Source organism: Cylas formicarius, unplaced genomic scaffold, assembly GCF_029955315.1.
Source record: "Cylas formicarius isolate icCylForm1 unplaced genomic scaffold, icCylForm1.1 PGA_scaffold_1__22_contigs__length_36826433, whole genome shotgun sequence".
Taxonomy (NCBI): Eukaryota; Metazoa; Arthropoda; class Insecta; order Coleoptera; family Brentidae; genus Cylas; species Cylas formicarius.
Window position 1 is genome coordinate 29,736,448 of NW_026844264.1, and position 19,210 is coordinate 29,755,657.

The window sequence follows — 19,210 nt, forward strand, 5'->3', positions numbered from 1 at the left end:
ATTTATATTTTTCTTGGTTTATTGTGATATTTTCTCATAATTTGGTCAATTTTCGACGATTTGTCCGTAGAAATGTGTATACATGAAAAAGTGCTAAGTTTAGGTTTAGGAATACTTAATGAAAAAACTGAAAGAGCATTAATAGGAGTAATTGCATTGTGTTCCATTAAATTGTTTTACAAGGATCAATATTTTTCGAACTAACTTCAATACAAGCATAGGATAAACGACTGTAATACTTTGAGTATAAAAGGGAATACCTACTAATGCATTAATTTACAATCCGATCCATTAAAAAAAAAATAAAAGTTTGGTTTCCCACATATTGTAATCTGAAATAATATATTCTATTAACTTAAACGGCAACGTCTAATATTCGTATTCCTCTCGGTTCTAAGAACGTAACCTAGATGGTCCAATATTGACATTTCAAATTTGGCGGTATATACACCACGCTCTCCCTGCCAATGAATCCGTGTTCCGATTGGTTCGGCGCGTAGACAAATTAATTTATGCTTTTTTTATTCACTTCTATAGCCGCCAATGGCGAAAAATAACTGGAACCACTTTCGCGTAGGTATTCACGAATACGCACCAAAAGAAACGACCCGTGACGTAACGAGACACTATGGACGCGGTCGCAAACCGAACGTGACTGCAAAAGGTACGTCTGTCGGAACTTTTCGGGGTTGCTATTGAAAAGGAACCCTCGGAGGGGTAGGTGAAGACGACGAGGGAGCGCAGGTAGACGCTTCAGATTAACGTTGTCATCATCCCTTATGTGAACGTTCGGCTGTTGTCGGATCTACGATCTAAGATTCTTCTTCGCTCGGAGCTTTCGTATTCCAAATTATTCGAAGAACTATTCGTACTCTATTTTGTTCTCCTTAGGTACCAAAACTATGGTTACTTCCAAAGTTGCGCCCGTAGCAAAATTATAAAATATTAACTTATCAAATCACAGAAATAATGTAAATATAAAAAAAGATAAAATTGAAACAATCGTAAAACATTTCACATTTCAAGATTTACAGATAATGAATTCACGAGTGTAGATCGTTAATATTATATTGACTACGGACAAAGTCAGGTAGAACTTTTAGGCTTTCGATCTATTTTTCTAAAACTATTTGAATAATAAACATATAACAAAAATTATTGTAAAATGAAATATTAAAAGACGTCAACTTAGAATAACTATTGGCAATATACGATTACATTTATTAATATTATTAGTAGACAGTAACAGTGCATTAGAGGTGCATGATATTCGTCAACGTCCTACACCGACCGACGTTTGGCAACGTCGCCGCCAGACACCGTTGCCAGACGATCCGATGCGACAAGCAACAAGTCTTTGGGGTCCACGCAGACTGCGGCACGTAAATCGGGGTGGATTTTTAATGTCTGTGGTAATTGTTAATGCGAGGCAAGCGTGGTTTTCCTTGAGGATGCTAGATTTCAGTTACAATTTAATGATAAACGTGTGCAGTGACAAGACGAGTAAGGCGCCAGTTCCCCAGATGTCGCAGTCCAAAGACAAAGAAAAGAAAGTTTACGAACAAATATATCTCGGGAATAGGCATTTAAAAGATTACTCATAGTTCCAAAATATTTCAAATTGTTGATGTTTCACCGCTAATATTTGCTTTACCGTTATCCCAAACAGAAACAATATTCAACATTCAAACATTTTGGAGATAACCAATAATAGATATTTCACAAACACGAAGATAATGCCTGAGTATTAGATTATAAGTACTGCCTATCTCCCTTCCATATCTTTTGTCCACAAGGACCGCTGGATTATTACTGTAAAATTCTTTGGCAATAATTTGTGTCGTAAAACTTTTAACTACCATTATATATCGTCGAAAGGATTTTTAAAATGACTCCGTTTTACCACTTCAATAATAATCGATGGAGGAATACCATATACAGTGCGATCCATTAAGAATTAGGCTACTACCAAAGACTGGTTGACCCTTTCCAAAATTCTACGCCACTGTCGGCATCGTCTTTTGGTACCAATTTTTGATTTTCCAATACTTTATATGTAAAGACAAAATGAATGTTATTAAAATTACTGTTAACAAAAAAGCATAATATTATTTGTCAAAATATATTCCAAATCAAATTATGTTGAGCCCATCATGGTAAAATATTTTCCATTATTAGAAAAATCACAATGTATAACATAATATTGTAATAAACATATTATATTTCTAAAGAAGTTATTAATTATAGTCCAGTAGATTTCTCGACAAAATGGCGAAAGCGCTGCACGGAAATATATATGAAGTTTATGTCCAACATGGTGTAATAACTGGAAATTTGCTGAAAAAACGACAGGTAATACAAATTTTTGACTCTTTCAACGTCGTGATTGAAAACCAGCCCATTCCATGGTTCGAAATAATGGTAAATTAACAATATTGAACCATTGGTCCGTATTATTAGCAAACGTGTCGTTCTATATTTAATAACATGAAACTACAATTTTTAATTACCTTTCGTGCATAAAAATTATAAGAAAAACTGTATTCAGGCAGATGTCGTATGGTTCTGGGTAAGTAAGCAAAAAAAATAATAAAAGCTTTGCTAAAGCATTTTACTAAAGAACTGATAAATAAATATTAATATCTGAAATGGACAATTATGTACAAAAGTAGGTAGTTTCGAGTCTACTGAAAACACCTGATTTACCCAACACGACTTACCATCAGCAAAAACATTCGATATTAAACGTCAGCTTGCAACAAGAACAGATAGTGTGGAAAAATAACGTCACCATTCCGAAATTCCCGGTAAAAAAAGACCGCTTAAAACGGATTAACGAACCATTTAGATATTTCATCATACTACAAAATTATCCCGAATATTCACTTCAGTGACCTACCAAACGTTTATTTATAGTGACGTTTGTACGCAGTTCAATCGTCCCGTCTCCTAATATCATCTTTGTGTTTTCTCTCGTTACGCAACACTTGGTATCGTGCACTGTGTAACCTCACTCACATCCGCCGGAGATGTATCAGAGACCAAACGATTCACCGTATTGGATTCAGTTTCTAAAAACTCAGAACTAAAAGAACAAACGAACCGCGCTTGCAAAATTTCAAATTGGCCGCCGCCGTGACGTCATCGCGACATTTGCATTCTTTTGTTTCCGATTCGCGGAATCATAGAGTGCGGCGGGCACCGTTTTTGCATCGAACGAATAACCTTCCGAAACGATAGACTAGAGACAGTGGCGGAACACAGAAACGAATGGAACTTATCTAGCAACAAAACTTTAACTAAACTAAATTTAAGTTGATTTTGTCAGACTTCCTTATTTGATTCTCTTAAATAAAAGGTCTTCAAAGAGCAAAAAAAAAACAAACGAAGTTATCAAATTTCGCATTCGCAATGAATTCCGATGAGATAGCACTAATTTAGAAATGCTTACTGTTGAAGTTCCGTAGCAGTATCGTTGATATTGTAAATGCGACACCCTGTATTACGCCTTCTAATAAAATAAAATGTTTATTATTGTAAGGTGTATATAATAATCAATGTAACTTGAAGTCCTTAATTCAGTAGCTTCCTGAAGAAAACGGCAGTCTAGGATGGGGTGGTTGTAACTTTAGTTTATATTTTCCTAGTAACTAAGAATAAGTCTTTTTTTTGTTTGATTTTGATTAAGTTTAATAAAGGGCACGTCTAAAATGATATTTCTACTTTACACTGTAAAACGCGGCATTCGATAAATATGTTCGTGTTAAATGCGGGAAGCATTCTTTAGAAAAATTAGATTTTTAAAAAAATTATTTTGAGTTTCAGCAAAAAAAATATTTTCAAGAAAACCATTTACCCTAACGTTAAATATGGTTGAACCACGAATTACGGGAGGTCCAGAGCTATAATTCCCATTTTGGGTATTTTTCAGAATAAGTATTGGTCACAGGCAAAAATCGAAAATTATTTTTTTCGAGGATAAATTATTAGTCGTAAATGAAAATACGTTAAAGACGGAGCAATTTAATTTAAACAATAAGTCAGGCCATATCGAGAGCTACAATTTTGCTATTTACAGTTTTCGTCCATCATACAACGTGCGCAAGAACTTGTGATGTTAGTAAATGGCTTTTTCTTTCAATAGAAAATTCAGTATGAGGGGGGACAAATTAGTAGAAGAAATCACAACCCTGTAGCAAATCATAATCTGTAGAGCACAGAATTCTTCTGGGTGGAAAACAAGCATAACCATTTCGGTATTCAAGAAAGGGCCAAGAAAGGATTCTAATAATTATAGAGGAATATTGTGTTATACATTGAACCTTTTCACAAAGACCCTAAAGCAAAAGAAAATGAAAAATAACTCTCTGAAGATTCTCTCGAGGAAACTGCAAAGATATATAACATGATTATTTCCACTGAAAAGACACAAGCTATGGTGATTCGCAAAGAATCGATCCGGTGCAAGTTGGTTGTAGACGAGAAGATCACATTCAGCTCCGGAGATGTGATAGAGGGAGGAAGTTTGAGCAAAACTCAATAAAGCGGCACGCATTGGATGACATCTGAGACTCGTGATCTGGAAGAACAAATATATGGTCAGCTGAAAGTAAAGTCAACGTGTGTAAGACCCGTGGTATCACATGCCGCGGAGACAAGAGCCAACAACTCAACAACACAAAGAATGCTTCGAATCGCGTAAATGAGATGAGTCACTCTAAGAGATCAGATGAGCAGCGAATCCATTAGGACAGAGCAAGATATAGAAGATATCGTAAGAGGAGAGACATGGTATAGACAAAGGGCAAAGACCATCAGGCAGACCCTTATAACGAGGGCGAGCTAGCTGGACGTCTCTCTCACAACAGGCACTATTAGCTAGATTAAAGAAGGCATAGTCCTAGTCAAAGAAAAAGAAGACAATAAAAAGGGATCATTTGGGACGCATGTAACTAAAATTGCATAATACACAAACACAAAAACTGGAACTTGCAATTGATTCTGATGCAATACAACTGTATTGCAATTGAATGTGCTGGTCATTTGTGTTGTTGTGGTTGCAAACTCAGCATTCCATATAAGCGGTAATATGATAATTATATGCAATTACACGAAGTTTTATAATTGGATTATAAAAAAATCTTAACAACTAACCAAAAGTAACCTTGTTACAGAATATAAAAGACCTTCATAAAAAACGGTATCCTGGCGATTAGATGCGCGTGGTTCTAGGAATATCCTAATGGCCGAACGAAAAGTCCGACCAGAAATTTTGCAAAAAAGAGGATGGATGGATGGATGGGAGGGCGGAAGAGCGGACCCACCGCTGACGGCACGGCAGGTAGAAAAGAAACCCGGCCATTTGAGTAAAAACAATGGAGCGCCGAAATAATTATTATGCAAAACGTTGTCAAAATCCTTGGGCATGGGTGTTTGATGAGGTGCCGACGGTTCCGATTTCGTTGGTACCCGACGAGTCGAAAGTGTTGGTTCAGGACGGGAATCCATATAATTTAATAGTTTCAACTTTACGTGGGATCTAATCGAGCTTTGGTTTCGAATTGCAACGTCATTCATTAGGTCAATCTCAAGTTAAACAAGTTTTGGCTTCAATCAGTCTATTTACGAATGTCGCACGTGTAAGTAGAAACAAATGATTGCGGATTTAACTTTATACGTCGGTTTGCCGATTTCTCCTCTTAAATTTAAGCCAGATTGGCGACTGGCGCGATAAATCGTAATAAATTATGTCACAGTTGCAATAAGTCAGGCGCCGACAAATTTTTGTAACAATGGAACTATTGTTTATGCAAAAAGCGTGCGGAACTTTGATGTCCATCCGATATCAATTTATCATTCGAAACTTGGTATCCATACTGTTCTCGGCTTTTCAATCGAATCGGACAACCGGATAATTCGAAGATGTGATATGCATAAATAGACCCTGTAGGTGTTAAAAATAGCATTGCAAAATTTACATTTGGCAAAATAAAAAGAAAAAATTATTTTTCAAGTACAGTTTTATCTATTATTACAGCGTCAATAATAACACCTTTTATTATCCCACATATCTGGAATTCAATCAGTGTGATTTGGTCAAGTAAGTCAAAATCAGGTACACAATATTGATCCCGCGAATGAAGCAGAAAACTACCGTTAAAATGTATATAATTAAGCAGAACACAACAATACAGTGATAACAAATATTAATAAGTAAAATATTCCTTTAAATTATAAAAACAGTTTTGTAGGAGAAAAAAATTTAGTTTGGATTTAAAAATGTTTATACGACTACTGTATTTTAGCTCTGCTACACTCTAACACCGTAAAATAATAATAAATATATCATAAATAACTAATAAAATAACGACGCTTGTGACTTTTAAATGACGAAAGAATTTGTGATAGTAATAAGCAAAACAAATCTCCAGAGGGCAACCAAAAAGCGGGGCAAAACTTCAGTTAATTCCGAGGTCCCTAATTGCCTCCAAAAATTCGCAGTGCATTAAAGCACTACAAATCAAAACATTTGCTGTATAAGTTGACTGTAATAATAAGTTTTACGGATTTGTATAAGCACAGACAAAAGTAGATAGAGTATAAATGTTAAAAAGTAGATAGAGTATAAATGTTAAATTCCTTAAATTATTTAGCACCAGTGAACTCCACCTATCGATCTGGCATGGTGCCGGTAAAGCAGCAAATATTGATTATGTTATGCAAACTTTATTTAGAGCATCATAATTATTTGAAGATGTACTTATATTTTTTTGTTTTTTGTTAATAAGGATTATTATATAATGATTATTATAAGGGTAATTATTATTGTAAGGGTATTATTATATTATATTAGTGGGTTTTTGGGACCAAATAGTTTCCTAACGTTTACTTTGCGAAATGATTACAATCATTTATCTTTCTTCAGTGTTTGTGATATATTTTGGACTATTTTTCGCGGTGACAATCTTGTCTATGTAGAATATCTACTAATAAAAATAAATAAAGCCGCCCAATTTTCTTTTTTGGATAAATAAAGGATGTAAGTTTTGCACATTACATGAACTAGTTTTATTTAATAAATAAATAACTTAGCAGATTATTATATAAATAAAATGTATAAATATGGTTTCTAATTAATAACGAAAATTGTTAATTTGATTTTATGATTTCTAAACATGATTACGGTATATTATAATATTTTACAAAATGATTTTCTCCTTTTATTTGGGTATATATGTTTGTGTTTTAAATTCTTTTTGAAATAATACTCCTGAAAAAAATACGTACTGTCGTTTTTCTTATTTTTTAAAACAAACATTTTTTTTATAAATTTTAAAGTTCTAAGAAAGTGTATATGCGCTTTTTTCGAAGATAGACCAAGCCTTTTTTTCATTTATTAGTACTTCTAAATAAGCCACATGGATCTATGATGCACTTTATAGGACGGTTTGTAGCTAGTTCGTTAAGAACTCGCAACGAAGCAACGGCGATGTTCCGTATTATGATTTTCACTAATTTTAGTTTAATAATCTAAGATTTTTTTAACTGTGTTGAATCCTTTTATTCTAAACAATAAGAACTTCAACATTTTTGAGTTTTATTCAACGCTACATAAGTAACTACAGTACTACATTACAGTAACTACATTAATAACATCATTCTCTCTAAATGGTTTTCTTATTACAATTTTTATACTTTTCTTTTATCGCGCATGCGTTAATGCAATTGCGAACATTTACAGCGCTGAGGAAGAAGATAAATCGCGAGAAAGTTGCCCTTCGGTGTTAATATGGTTAATCAATAATCGCCATGATGATCGGAAAAGTTTTATGGTACAATCCAATCAGGAAAAGTTGAGGTGGAGCGAATTCCGTGAAAGGAAACTATTCATGTGGGAGGGGGTGTGTGGGGGGGGGGACGACGAAATATCCATCAAAACGTTGTCTACATGCAAAACAACAAACGGGTAGCGTTTATCAAATGTTGTTTTTCGGTAAGCGGGCGCTTCGCCGTCAAGAATTATTATTATTATTTTGTTCGGCTGGTAGTGCGCTGCAAAAAATATCAGTTTTAGAAGGTTAACGAGCTCGGAGACCGTTCAAGGTCAACGGGCGCGCTGTTGCCCCGTTTACGCGATTTTCCCCAAACTCAGCGACATTTGCAGGTGGTTCCGGTTAATAACTATCTACTAATACCAATCGTCTGTCTAGAAGGGAAATTTGGCTTCTATATTTTTTAATCCAGAACTGCTGAAACATTCATTGCATACCGATATCCCAAATATATCACATTCTTCTTGATTTCTCCAAGGGATTGAAACTAATAAACCCAAAGCTTAACACTGACATTCTCTTCTTGAAACAAATTTTACGAGTGAAATGAACCACTTTGATTTCAAAACCAGTCAAACCAATTCACGAAGTCCTTACTAACGAAATATAATTTCAGTAATAAAATTCAGTAATGCCACAAACAGCGTCATAAAACAACAAAAAAAACTAATTTTAATAACTTACTTGTACAAATTCGTCCTATTGCTATACCAACTTTTGGTGCGACTAAGAAAATAATGGAATATATTCTGAAGCTTTGTATTAGGCATCGATAAGTTTCACCTATGAATAAAGATCAAGTTATGATAAGTTCACGAAAGTTTCTTGTCTGTGCTTTCATCAGTCTATTGCAAAATTGCAAAAATTGTTTAAATTGTTCAGGATCCTTTAACCAACTTTAACTCCCCCCTCCCATTGCCTGTGACTGTTTATTGAAAAATGGAAAGCAAAGAAGTAAATAAGTTTGTTTTTACTGCTATTAGAAAAAAAATAAATAAATTAGTTGATGACATGAACATAAAAAAACTAAGTTTACATTATTATGCCAAGACGGAGATGGATATCAAAATGATGTCAAACTAACGTACATCATACATTCTTTTAGAACAATTTTCTTCAAATTTTTAATTGGAACCAACCAGAAAATGGTATTTTTCGTGACTATTGATTTTCTGATCGGTTTGTTATTATCAGGATGACTTTTTTTAAGTAAAAATCTACACTTTCCGGGATCGAAGACCTTTGTTCACAGAAGGCACAATCCCGACAACAAATGTTATTGTGAAGTCAATCATAACTCAGTTAAGACATTCATTGCTGTATCAGCGGCAACGTTGCGTTGCCGCTATAAGCAATTTGGCGTTCTTAGTCGTAGTAGCTAATAATTAAGAAAAAACGATGCGTTCCATTCTGATGGTCGATCCGCGATTGTTCTTTAAAAATTTTAATTAGAATTTGGTCATTGTTATGCTCTCGGCCAGCCAATCAACGGAGCAAAGGAAGAGTCGTGCAAACAATTTACCTTTTTTTCGTAGCAGGGTTACGAATTACGAATCGACGGTACGCCAAAACTTAAAAATCATGATATATTCAAATGGAATTCGACAAACTCTTACATAGGTGATGACATTGCGGTTTTTTGCGTTTCTCGAGGAAGAATTGTTAATCTGGAACGACACGTTATTTAAATGTCGATCAAAATGTCGTCCTAATTTCCGTTTTTGCACGTAAGAAATTCGGAAAAACCACTTCACTGTCTCGGCAATAAAACGCATTCCTCTAGGCACAAGAGTGAGAAGCCAAGTTTTTTTTTATCACTTTGGATATAGTGCCTTAGTAAAACCGATTCGTTAAATACATAACCTCAAACACGAACACACACACGACAACACAAACAGTAATAAAAGAGCCTAAAAATCTTTGTCATTATCGTCCAAAACAGAAATTAAATAAAAAAAAAATGCTCGATATAGTAATCCATGTTTCTTCCCACGACAAGTAATTTTCCTTATCACGTATTAACCATCGACGGGCTATCAGCCGGTTCGAGGCACATAATCATTTGTTATCTTTTGTCAGTTTATTAATATTGCACAATAATTATTGTCCAAACAATACTTTCGAAACTCGTTAGACACTAGCAATTTAACGTTTTGATTTTAATTTCAACTTGTTACCAATCGTTTAAACGATTTATCGTTTAGTTGTGATTAGCTGGAAATAAATTAAATAACTAAAAAACGCCAGAGCGATAAAAACTACTTTTGCCACTTCGGATCGTCAGCGTGTTATTTTGAAATTGCCAGTTAACAACTTATTAAGAAATACATCAAATTCCGGTAGTGCAATTGTGAAAATGTACCTTGAAACGGGTAAGCAAAATCAGACCAAAGTCAAACTGATATTTGGATGAAGATTTCAGCATATCTGTCGCAGGAAAATGATAGTTTTAGGCAAATGGCCTTTGCCTAGGAAAATGTTATCTGCCTGGGCAAATGACTTCATTAAATTGATTTCTATTTAAGAGTTATTCACCCAGGAATATGTCATCTGACTAAGTCGCTGTTAGACAAATGTCTGTGAGATATATATGATGAACGTATTTGGTGCCTAGGGTTATGTTTAAGAGTGCTTTGCTAGTTTTGCTGTTACAATTTTCATTAATTTATTTTTAAGAATATGTTAATAAATATTTATGTTCACGTTTTCCTATTATTTGTGGAATTAGTATCTGATAAAATATATTCATTAAATAAACTGGAGCTTATTTTGTTATTGGAAATATTTACATTCCCATTTGTCTTAAAAACCGTTTAGGGAAGCATTATATTACAATAATTAATGTAACACAAATTTTGTTTAAGTTTAGTTAGAGTTAGTCTTTTAGTTTCGTATACAAAAAAATAACGTTATTTTATTGTTACAAATATTTCCATTTCCACTTGCCTAAAACATGTTGAGGCAAAGATCATTTGACTAGTCAAATAGCATTTGCCTAGTTATTTAGCAATTAAAAAAGAAGAGACACTATCTGCCCAGGCAGATAGCATTTTCTTAGACAAAATCTATATTCCTAGATTTACCATTTTGTGTAGAGATTTTTCAAATTGGATCCTTCTTAATAATAAAAATAAGGGAATTTTTGATGTCCTTATCAGTTTTGCCGATTAGATTTACTTGACACTTTTTAAACTTTAAAAAACTGTATTCCTCATTTGGAGTTTAGACGATTTTATAAAAAAAATGACAAAATCTAAAACTGCTTTTTCATCTTCCCTGCTGTCTACTCCAGTAATTTGTACATTAACGGGCTTCTCGACGACATTTCACAACCTTTTATGCTACAACCTAGTTTCTTGTTTCTTAAAATACTCGAAAATATTGAAAATAACCCTGCGAGTCAAACATTTTTCCCAATATGATGTTAAAGTTAAAGCCCAACAAACTAAACCCTCACCCAATCTGTACCTGGAATTTAAAGAGTAATAAGTTTGCTTATAATTAATTAAGTATACCTGCCAAAGGCAACCTAGGTTCGATGCTTATTATCGGTCGTTTAGTTAGAATGACCCATAACTTAACTTACTTGTTACAAGTTTTGTCTTTTGCCTTGTGGTTACCTCTACCAACTGTTCTATGGAAAAGTGGCGTCAGCGAAGGCTTACACATAAAGGGACCTTTAGATTTTCCATCGGAATTTTTGTTATCGGACCTCGATCGACACTGGTCCGACGACAAGTAATGTGCTTCAGCCTTTACAGACACCGTGCGTGAGTCATATGCGAGTGTGATCGTTTTTTTTTTACAGTCATTTCGCGCGCACAATAGATCGATTGTCCTTGAGGGCGTAAATAATTTGTTTAGCGGTAAAAACGGCAAATAATATCCGGTACTCGTTTACGCGCGTTCAAAACTGAGAAAGTGTTGTCCCAACGGATGCGAAAAAACGTCGTCAAATGTCGGGCACACGCATTTGAAAGAATCTTTGAAGGTGGAAATGATAAAGGATCGTCAACAGAATATGGGAATTTCTGCGATTTTCTTTTTTGCTAAATAAACTAAAATGAAATATAGACTTTTAAAGAACGCCTCTGAAGATTAGATATTTCCATTCATTTTCCCATCAATTTAAATAAGACAATATGGATTTGAACGTTTGATATTGTTTTCGTACGCACCGCAAAAACTATAGGTAGGAACAATATGAAATACTTGCTTCCCTATATATTTCCGATTTCAAGCGCCACAAAATAACAAAAAAAATGAGCATAAGAGAATTGAAATGTCAGTATACACCATTTTAATTGACTGTAACTTTGTTTTTAGAGATATCAAGGTAAACAAAAAAAAACAAAAAATTAGGGTCAGTAACAAAGTTTTTATTTTGTATAAAACAAAACACTACCACTTTTCTGACATATAATCGGGCATCATATTTATTTGAATTGAACTCCCTGTTTATTATATATGTGTTAAATAGAATATCTTACTCCGACTTTAATGATGTAACACACTTTATATTTTAGTCCACTCGTTTTTGAAAAATCGCCAAAAATTTTTATATAATTTCAGAGAGTGCCGTGACTGACTGCAACAACAATAAACATTTACAAATCAAACTAAAAATGACAAGACACACTAAAGTAAAAAATTCTTTAACTACTCTAAATACTGCTGTATGTGAACACCAGTTTCCCGAACACATTTCTCATACACTCTAATTGTATGTTGTCTTGCATTTAATAACTTTTGCGGAATGTCTCTTAACTGATTGATTGCCTCTAAAATCCTTTGCCGAAGTTTCACGATATTATTACCAGGAGTTCTGTGCACGTGATTTTTTATGTGTCCCCCAAAAGAAAAATTCCATTAAAGTTAAGTCGGGGCTGTTGGTTAGCCAATTCATAGTTCCGCCGTTCCCTATCCAAGCCCTGGCATATTCCATGTCAAGAAAATTTTTAACTTGCACAACATTCTGAGGAGAGGCACCGCCTTGCTGCCACATAATCAGCGCTGATATATTGTTCTATTTGGTGCTCTAAATATCTAAATATCGGAACCAAAATATGCCCATCCATGACACGACAGCATACATTACCCGTGGGGTGATATTTCGTGTATATGTCTAGGATTATTTAAAGACCAATATTGCGTATTTTGTCTAATACAACCCTTTTTTGTAGTGAACGAACCTTCATCAATCTATAAAATATTTTTCAAAAACTGCATATTCCTTTGACATTGTTCTACACTTATTCTAATATACCGACTATGAGCTGCGGTTGCACTGTTATTATTCAGAAAGTATACTTATCACATTTGTCAACATTTTCCTGTATACATTATCGATTCAAGTTTTTCTATAACATTTGTTTTTCATTGATTTTTACGGGAGACCTAATTTGGAAATTTGCCAGAAATAAGCCGTTAGCCACGCTGATGGGCCACCCCGTATCTGCGAGAGATCTCACAGAAAGTTTTGTTTACGTAACCCATCGATGTAAGAGATTCAAAAAGGGGAGAGATCAGATTCAAAATAAACAAAAGTCACTTTTTTTTTTCGGCACAAACTATAGAGGAGACCCGATTCAAGATCGTCGCCAGCAGCTGCCGATAATAACGCGGCTTATGGCAGCTGGCTTGACCTTGGATGGGAATTGGGGCCTGGTCTAGTCGGTCTCATTATTACTGGCGTTTTTACGCAACGCCGTGTCCAATTCGAACTCATTTCGTCCGTGATGTAACCAACGAGCCGAGAGGTAGAAGACGGGGTTTTGTTATTGTACACTGTGCATTTTGTAAAATCTCGACAACCTTTGTCAGCCAATGCGTGCAGGGTTTTGCATTTGTACTTAATAGTTCATTTAATGGGGATCGTCCAATTTTTCCAGAAGCCACAGGAGTCGCGATAGGTGCCGTTATCAAGTTTGTCAAGTATATATATTAAAGTATTTGGAAAACTTCATTAATGACCACACGTCCTATACACACAGTAAACATTTTTGTGCAAGCAGGAATTGAGTATGGAAAATCTAAGCCAATTAACATAGTTAAAACAATAGAATGTTGTTGTAACATAGATAATTGAACATTCTGTGACTGTAAGCACAAGTGCACAAATTTTGCCCCCCCCCCCCCTTCCCTTAAGATAAATACTTCCTTAGAACATTTTACCTATCTCGAATAGATATAGAACTAAATTTCAATAGGTTGTTTTGAAAAGTGATTTGATCGGCGACATCTTTTGTTAGACGACAAAGTAGGACAGTAATGGAAAAACAATATTTTCCTCAAACAAGAGACGGGCTACTCCAGAAAATAGAAGAACAACAAAAAATATAAAAACCACATAATTGCCATATACTGAGAAAATTTTTAACAGAATCCCGATCGTGACATAAAGATGAAGATAAAATTATATCTTACACCTTAATAGATGGGAGAGTAATGACCAAAATCTTTAATTAATGACCACCATCAAAGTTCGATTTAGATAGAGATCCTAATAAAAGAATTTTCTGCACAGATGTGCATCGGAGCGCGCGAAACAAACATTAATATACCGGTTGGTGCATATGAAATAATAAACTGCCACAAACATCAATTAGGTAATAAGTGAATAACCGAGTATTGTACCTTTGTCGCAAATACAACTTCATTTTGAAAACATATGTTTCATTTGTCGCCGAACTCGGTCAGTTCTACAAAACAAAACAGCCCTTATTCTCGTCACTGACAAACCGAACCCTGAGTTTGGAAACCCGTGAAGTTGAAATGAATAAATTTCCTTTTCATGGTAAGTTGAAGCATATATGTTGTTGTAAATAAATAACAGGCGAATAGTTATCCCGCTTGTCTTATTTTGTAAAGTTTGGAATTGCTGAGTCAACATTTCATAATACATCGACAAATGTAATGCAGTTTCTATTAGACTTTGTTAAGCAAAATAATTGAAATTCTTTTAAATACCATACAAAACGAAGATCTTACAAAGGACAGCTGTACGGGAAAAATTTTCTTGTGCCTCATGGGCTAATCTGGTATATGAACATATCCAAAACAATAGCTAGGGGACCTACCTTAGTGAGTGCCTCAACAGACTTTACTAGGACAATCACATCTATATTTGCAGGGACAGTCGAGTGGGCATTGAAGCTCTGTGAGAGAATGTTCGGAATTGCTAATTGGCTGACGAGGAACATTAACAAGACCGGCGGATTGGAATTGTAAAAATCTCTTCTGGGTTTGTTTGAATAACACACAGTGTGCTGAAGAGAGAAAAACAATTCTCTAGATCTGAGACGTATTGCCGGGGTCTGCAAGGGGTTTGAAAAGTGAAAAATTGAAACAATGTATTAAAGCATACCTACAGCGGCATTGTTTTTACTCGGGGCGACCATACATTGACACTGCCAGCAAACTTCGGTACTAGATAGGTTTCTTTTAATTTTATGTGTTGTACTTTGTTTTTTTTATGTATTGTACTTTTACATATTTTCTGTATGAAACGCACCTAATAAAGAAATCTGAATATTTTTTTTTTCATTTAAGGATACTATTTACAAGATTCTTCAATTATGAATGTAAAAGAATTTATGTATTATTGGGGAAGTCAGAGGCCCGTACTATGTTATATAATTGAAATTGCTATTAAAGTGGCTATTCGGAAATCCAATAATATACAGGGTGTCTCATTTAAGAAATTAAGAAAAGTCTTGATGATTTAAACATAACCTGAATTCTGAAGATGATCGCTAATAACTTCGAAACGGTGCATCTTAGACCCATACTCATATATATCCTTGAATTTGTCTTTGCAAGGACTATCCAAAAATGCAATAAAATGTAGGGTGATCTTTTTAGAAAAATGTAACTTAGTTTTACCACCCAGTACACAAAAAGGTGACGATTACGAAAATAAAAAAATAAATAAACGTTATTTTAATTGAAACAACCCCCGTAGGTTTCGAGATAAGGTATAGGCCCCTCTTGGGCCACCCTGTACAGTAACATGTCACACCTAAGACTCGACCAGACGCAATTTTATGAAAATTTGACAATTGAGACAGACTTAAATGCAGCAGCCGCCGGCCGCAAACGACACGCATGCAACGAAGTCATCCTGTATATACCGATGATAATCAAAGTAACCCGAAGTGCGTAGCATCCCAAATTGGTCGGCGTCCGGTGACCTTCGCGATAGCGTCGTCTTCATCTGGTACGGTTTTTGTTTACTTTCGCTCGTCGGCGAATAACGAACGATTGTTCGGTAAAGACGCCCGCTGCGACGCTCGTTTGTGCCTATTTGAACGGTGGAAGACACCGGCGCGTCGCTAATGATAGAAGATCGTCATTATCTCCGCGGTAGGCCAGATGAGTTCGGCGTGTAGCCTGCCATAGATTGGGCAAAAAATATTTTTGTAATGTTCGACTTCGTTGTCGGTCGCGTTACGATAGACAAGAGAACGACGCGTAAGTTATAATTTCACCTACGGAAATCTTCATGAACAACTTTTTTAATAGATGAAATTAAGAAGTCATCTAACATGCACAAAAATTCATTTCTAGATGTAATTGGAAGCTTCCCTGAAAGTATGTATATTAGACCTTTCCCTGAAGAGGAAATATCGAACTTAATAAAAAATAAAATAAAAAACAAATATTCTTGTGGCCCTGATAGTGTGCCTTTTGTAATATTTAGAAAGGGTGCCGACTATATCCTGAGTCCACTGACCTCCCTGATAAATGCATTATTAACAGAGGGACTTTTTCCTACAGCCCTGAAAGCTTCGCGTGTGGCTCCCATCTTTAAAAAGGGCGACAGGCATTCTGCAGCAAATTGTCGTTCACATCATGCTTTGCTAAAATATTTGAATACGCCATGCTCGACAGCTTGACCGATTATTCAGAACAGGTATATCAACCCAAACAGCGATTCATTCCTTTTTGGAGCATGCTATCAACTAGATTGACTCTGGAGAGCACCCTGCTGGGGTATTTTGTGATATTAGCAGGGCGATGGAACAATACAGAATTCGTGAAATAACTCTGAACTGGTGCAGGTCGTTCTTAACAAATCGTAGGCAGTGCACCATACGCAACTAGTAAAAATGTATTGTTTTATTTCTAGTAAAGAATAAAAATTAATATGAAGTTTAAAATAATTTACACGATTTCATATTGTAAATATAGTTAATTCAAAAAATTTTTTGTATAGAAATTACTATTATTACTGGCTAAAACCTCAAATAACTCCAAAACCATTAATTTATTTGACCAAAAATTAAAAATTTCGCAGTAAGAACAAAATTGGGGGCTCAAATTTTAAGATATTTGTGGTCTAAATTTAAGTCTCTTAAAATGTTAATCATAATAAAGATTTTCCTTCTGAAAGAAACATGCGAATTTTGTCAACGTATTAGAAATATCCAATACTCTTCTTCCTTTTGGTATTTCTAGTGAAAATGTTTGAGCATTTGCACTTAATTACGAATTAATTATATTTTCAACATTTTCTTTACTGTTCATTTTGTAGGAATAACTAACAAAAGGGTAAAAAAAATTTTCATAACAAAATACGTTTTTTTTTTGCTCGAAAAAATGAGGCAAGATACGAAAACAACTTATGGGTAAAAAAGTTGTAAATTAAGTTGCTTATTTGGATTAAATAACAAAAACTGCAATTTAGTGGCGTACATCTCTTCGATAATATTATTCGTTAGGATACTTACCGGGACGGCACTGGAGTTAACAATATTAATCTACTAGTAGTAGCCCTTTACTATTATAAATTAAAAAAAAAAGACGGACAACAAATATTTAAGAACGAACAATATTCAAACCAAACCAAAATTTAGCCATGAGAAACAAAGACTCATTTAGTTGACCAGTTTTTCTACTCCCTTCTGTAAAATACCCAATTATACACCGTATATAGCGTGCGGGAATCGGATGTTTTGGGAGATTTTACCGCACGGCTTGAATTTTAACGTCTGTCAATACTGACGCTCATGTCAGTGAATGTATTCGTGTTGTTTCGCAAAATGTACCCAAAAACTAAAGGTTGTAGAAAAAATATAGTATGCAACACGTTCGGTAAACTTTTTAAGTCACTCGATTATTAAACACTCGCTCAGGTGTCAAATAACCACGTGACTAAAATGCCCTTTTCCGCACAGTATACTATGACGGCTCTTATAACAAAATATCTGGTACAACTATGATACTGCATATGCCAAGAGAGAAATGAGCTTGCATTGCGAAAGAGCTATGGAATCAATTTCTAAAAAACAAAAAGATATTGGAAAAATTTTCCATTTTTAATAGTTTTGCTATTTACAAACGGATTTTAAAAATATTTATATTCATTAAAATGTTTATAACCGTCTCTAACTGAGAGATCATCCTCACCATCATTGTTCATTTTTCAAAGCATATAATTCATTCATTTTTTGCTTTATTATCTTCGACACGCTGCAAATGTATTCGAATATACCAAAACTTCCTAACATTGTTGATGTTAATTATTACGTACAATGATTAAATACAAGGGACTTACCTGTCTCAGCATGTTGTTATTGTTGCCCACGGAAGAACTGCTAGCTCTCGGTTGCTCGGTCGGCATCGCCATAGTCACCGCCCTGCCCAATAGATCCCTGGGACTCGCCCTGTTGTCGAGCGAGCCCGAATGGTCTTCGTCTTGCTGGTTCAGAAGCGACTTCAGAATTCTATCGTGACACTCCTTGTCTTGCTGCGAGTTGTTCATGCTGGTGCTGTTGCTGGCGCTCGACGGATTCGTCAGCAAAATTCTTAACCTTTAGCAAATGAATAAAATTTAGAATTAACCAGTGAGATGAGAGCTCGAGGTGCCACCCACCTATGCGAGTCCGCTAGACTGGCAGCCTCCTCGAGCACGTTGGCTTTGGTATCTTTGGGTTCGTCGACAGAATAACGTTCTGAATAATCTTCTATCATAAACGGGCTGTAACTAGAATTGGTTTGATTGCTAGACTGCTGCTGTTGCTGTTGCTGCTGATTTGAAATCTGCTGACTCGGACTCTGCTGGGCGCCGTAATGTCCCCCCACCGGGCTCTGGACTACCGTCGGAGCGTTACTATACGAAGGGTTGCTTGGCGGTCTGAGACGGAAATAAAACGTCGGCCATCAAAAGGACATTCGATGGAAAGGCATTCGTTCAAAATTTTGGTAAAATCGAATATGCGGACTACGAAGAATAAATACAAGGCGGGCCAAATAAGACCTACCAACGTCAGACACAATTTTTTTTTGGTTACAATTGAATTCTTAAAAATTTATTATGAAATCATACGGACAGTACAAAACAACGCGTTAAAATTATCTAGTATTTCTATTCTTCA

The 19,210-nt window shown here is 35.1% G+C and overlaps 1 protein-coding gene across 8 annotated transcripts in view; it reads right to left on the reverse strand.

The window, feature by feature from the left end:
* Positions 1–19,210, reverse strand: part of LOC132696590 (nuclear receptor coactivator 3-like) — a 292,746-nt gene that overhangs the window by 18,883 nt on the left and 254,653 nt on the right. For all 8 annotated transcript variants that reach the window (XM_060661507.1, XM_060661509.1, XM_060661504.1 and 5 more), the window contains exons 8-9: positions 18,709–18,969; positions 18,391–18,646 (exon numbers count right to left, since the gene is read on the reverse strand). In XM_060661507.1, the coding sequence (XP_060517490.1) occupies positions 18,391–18,646; positions 18,709–18,969 (517 nt within the window). The remainder of the gene's footprint in view (positions 1–18,390; positions 18,647–18,708; positions 18,970–19,210) is intronic.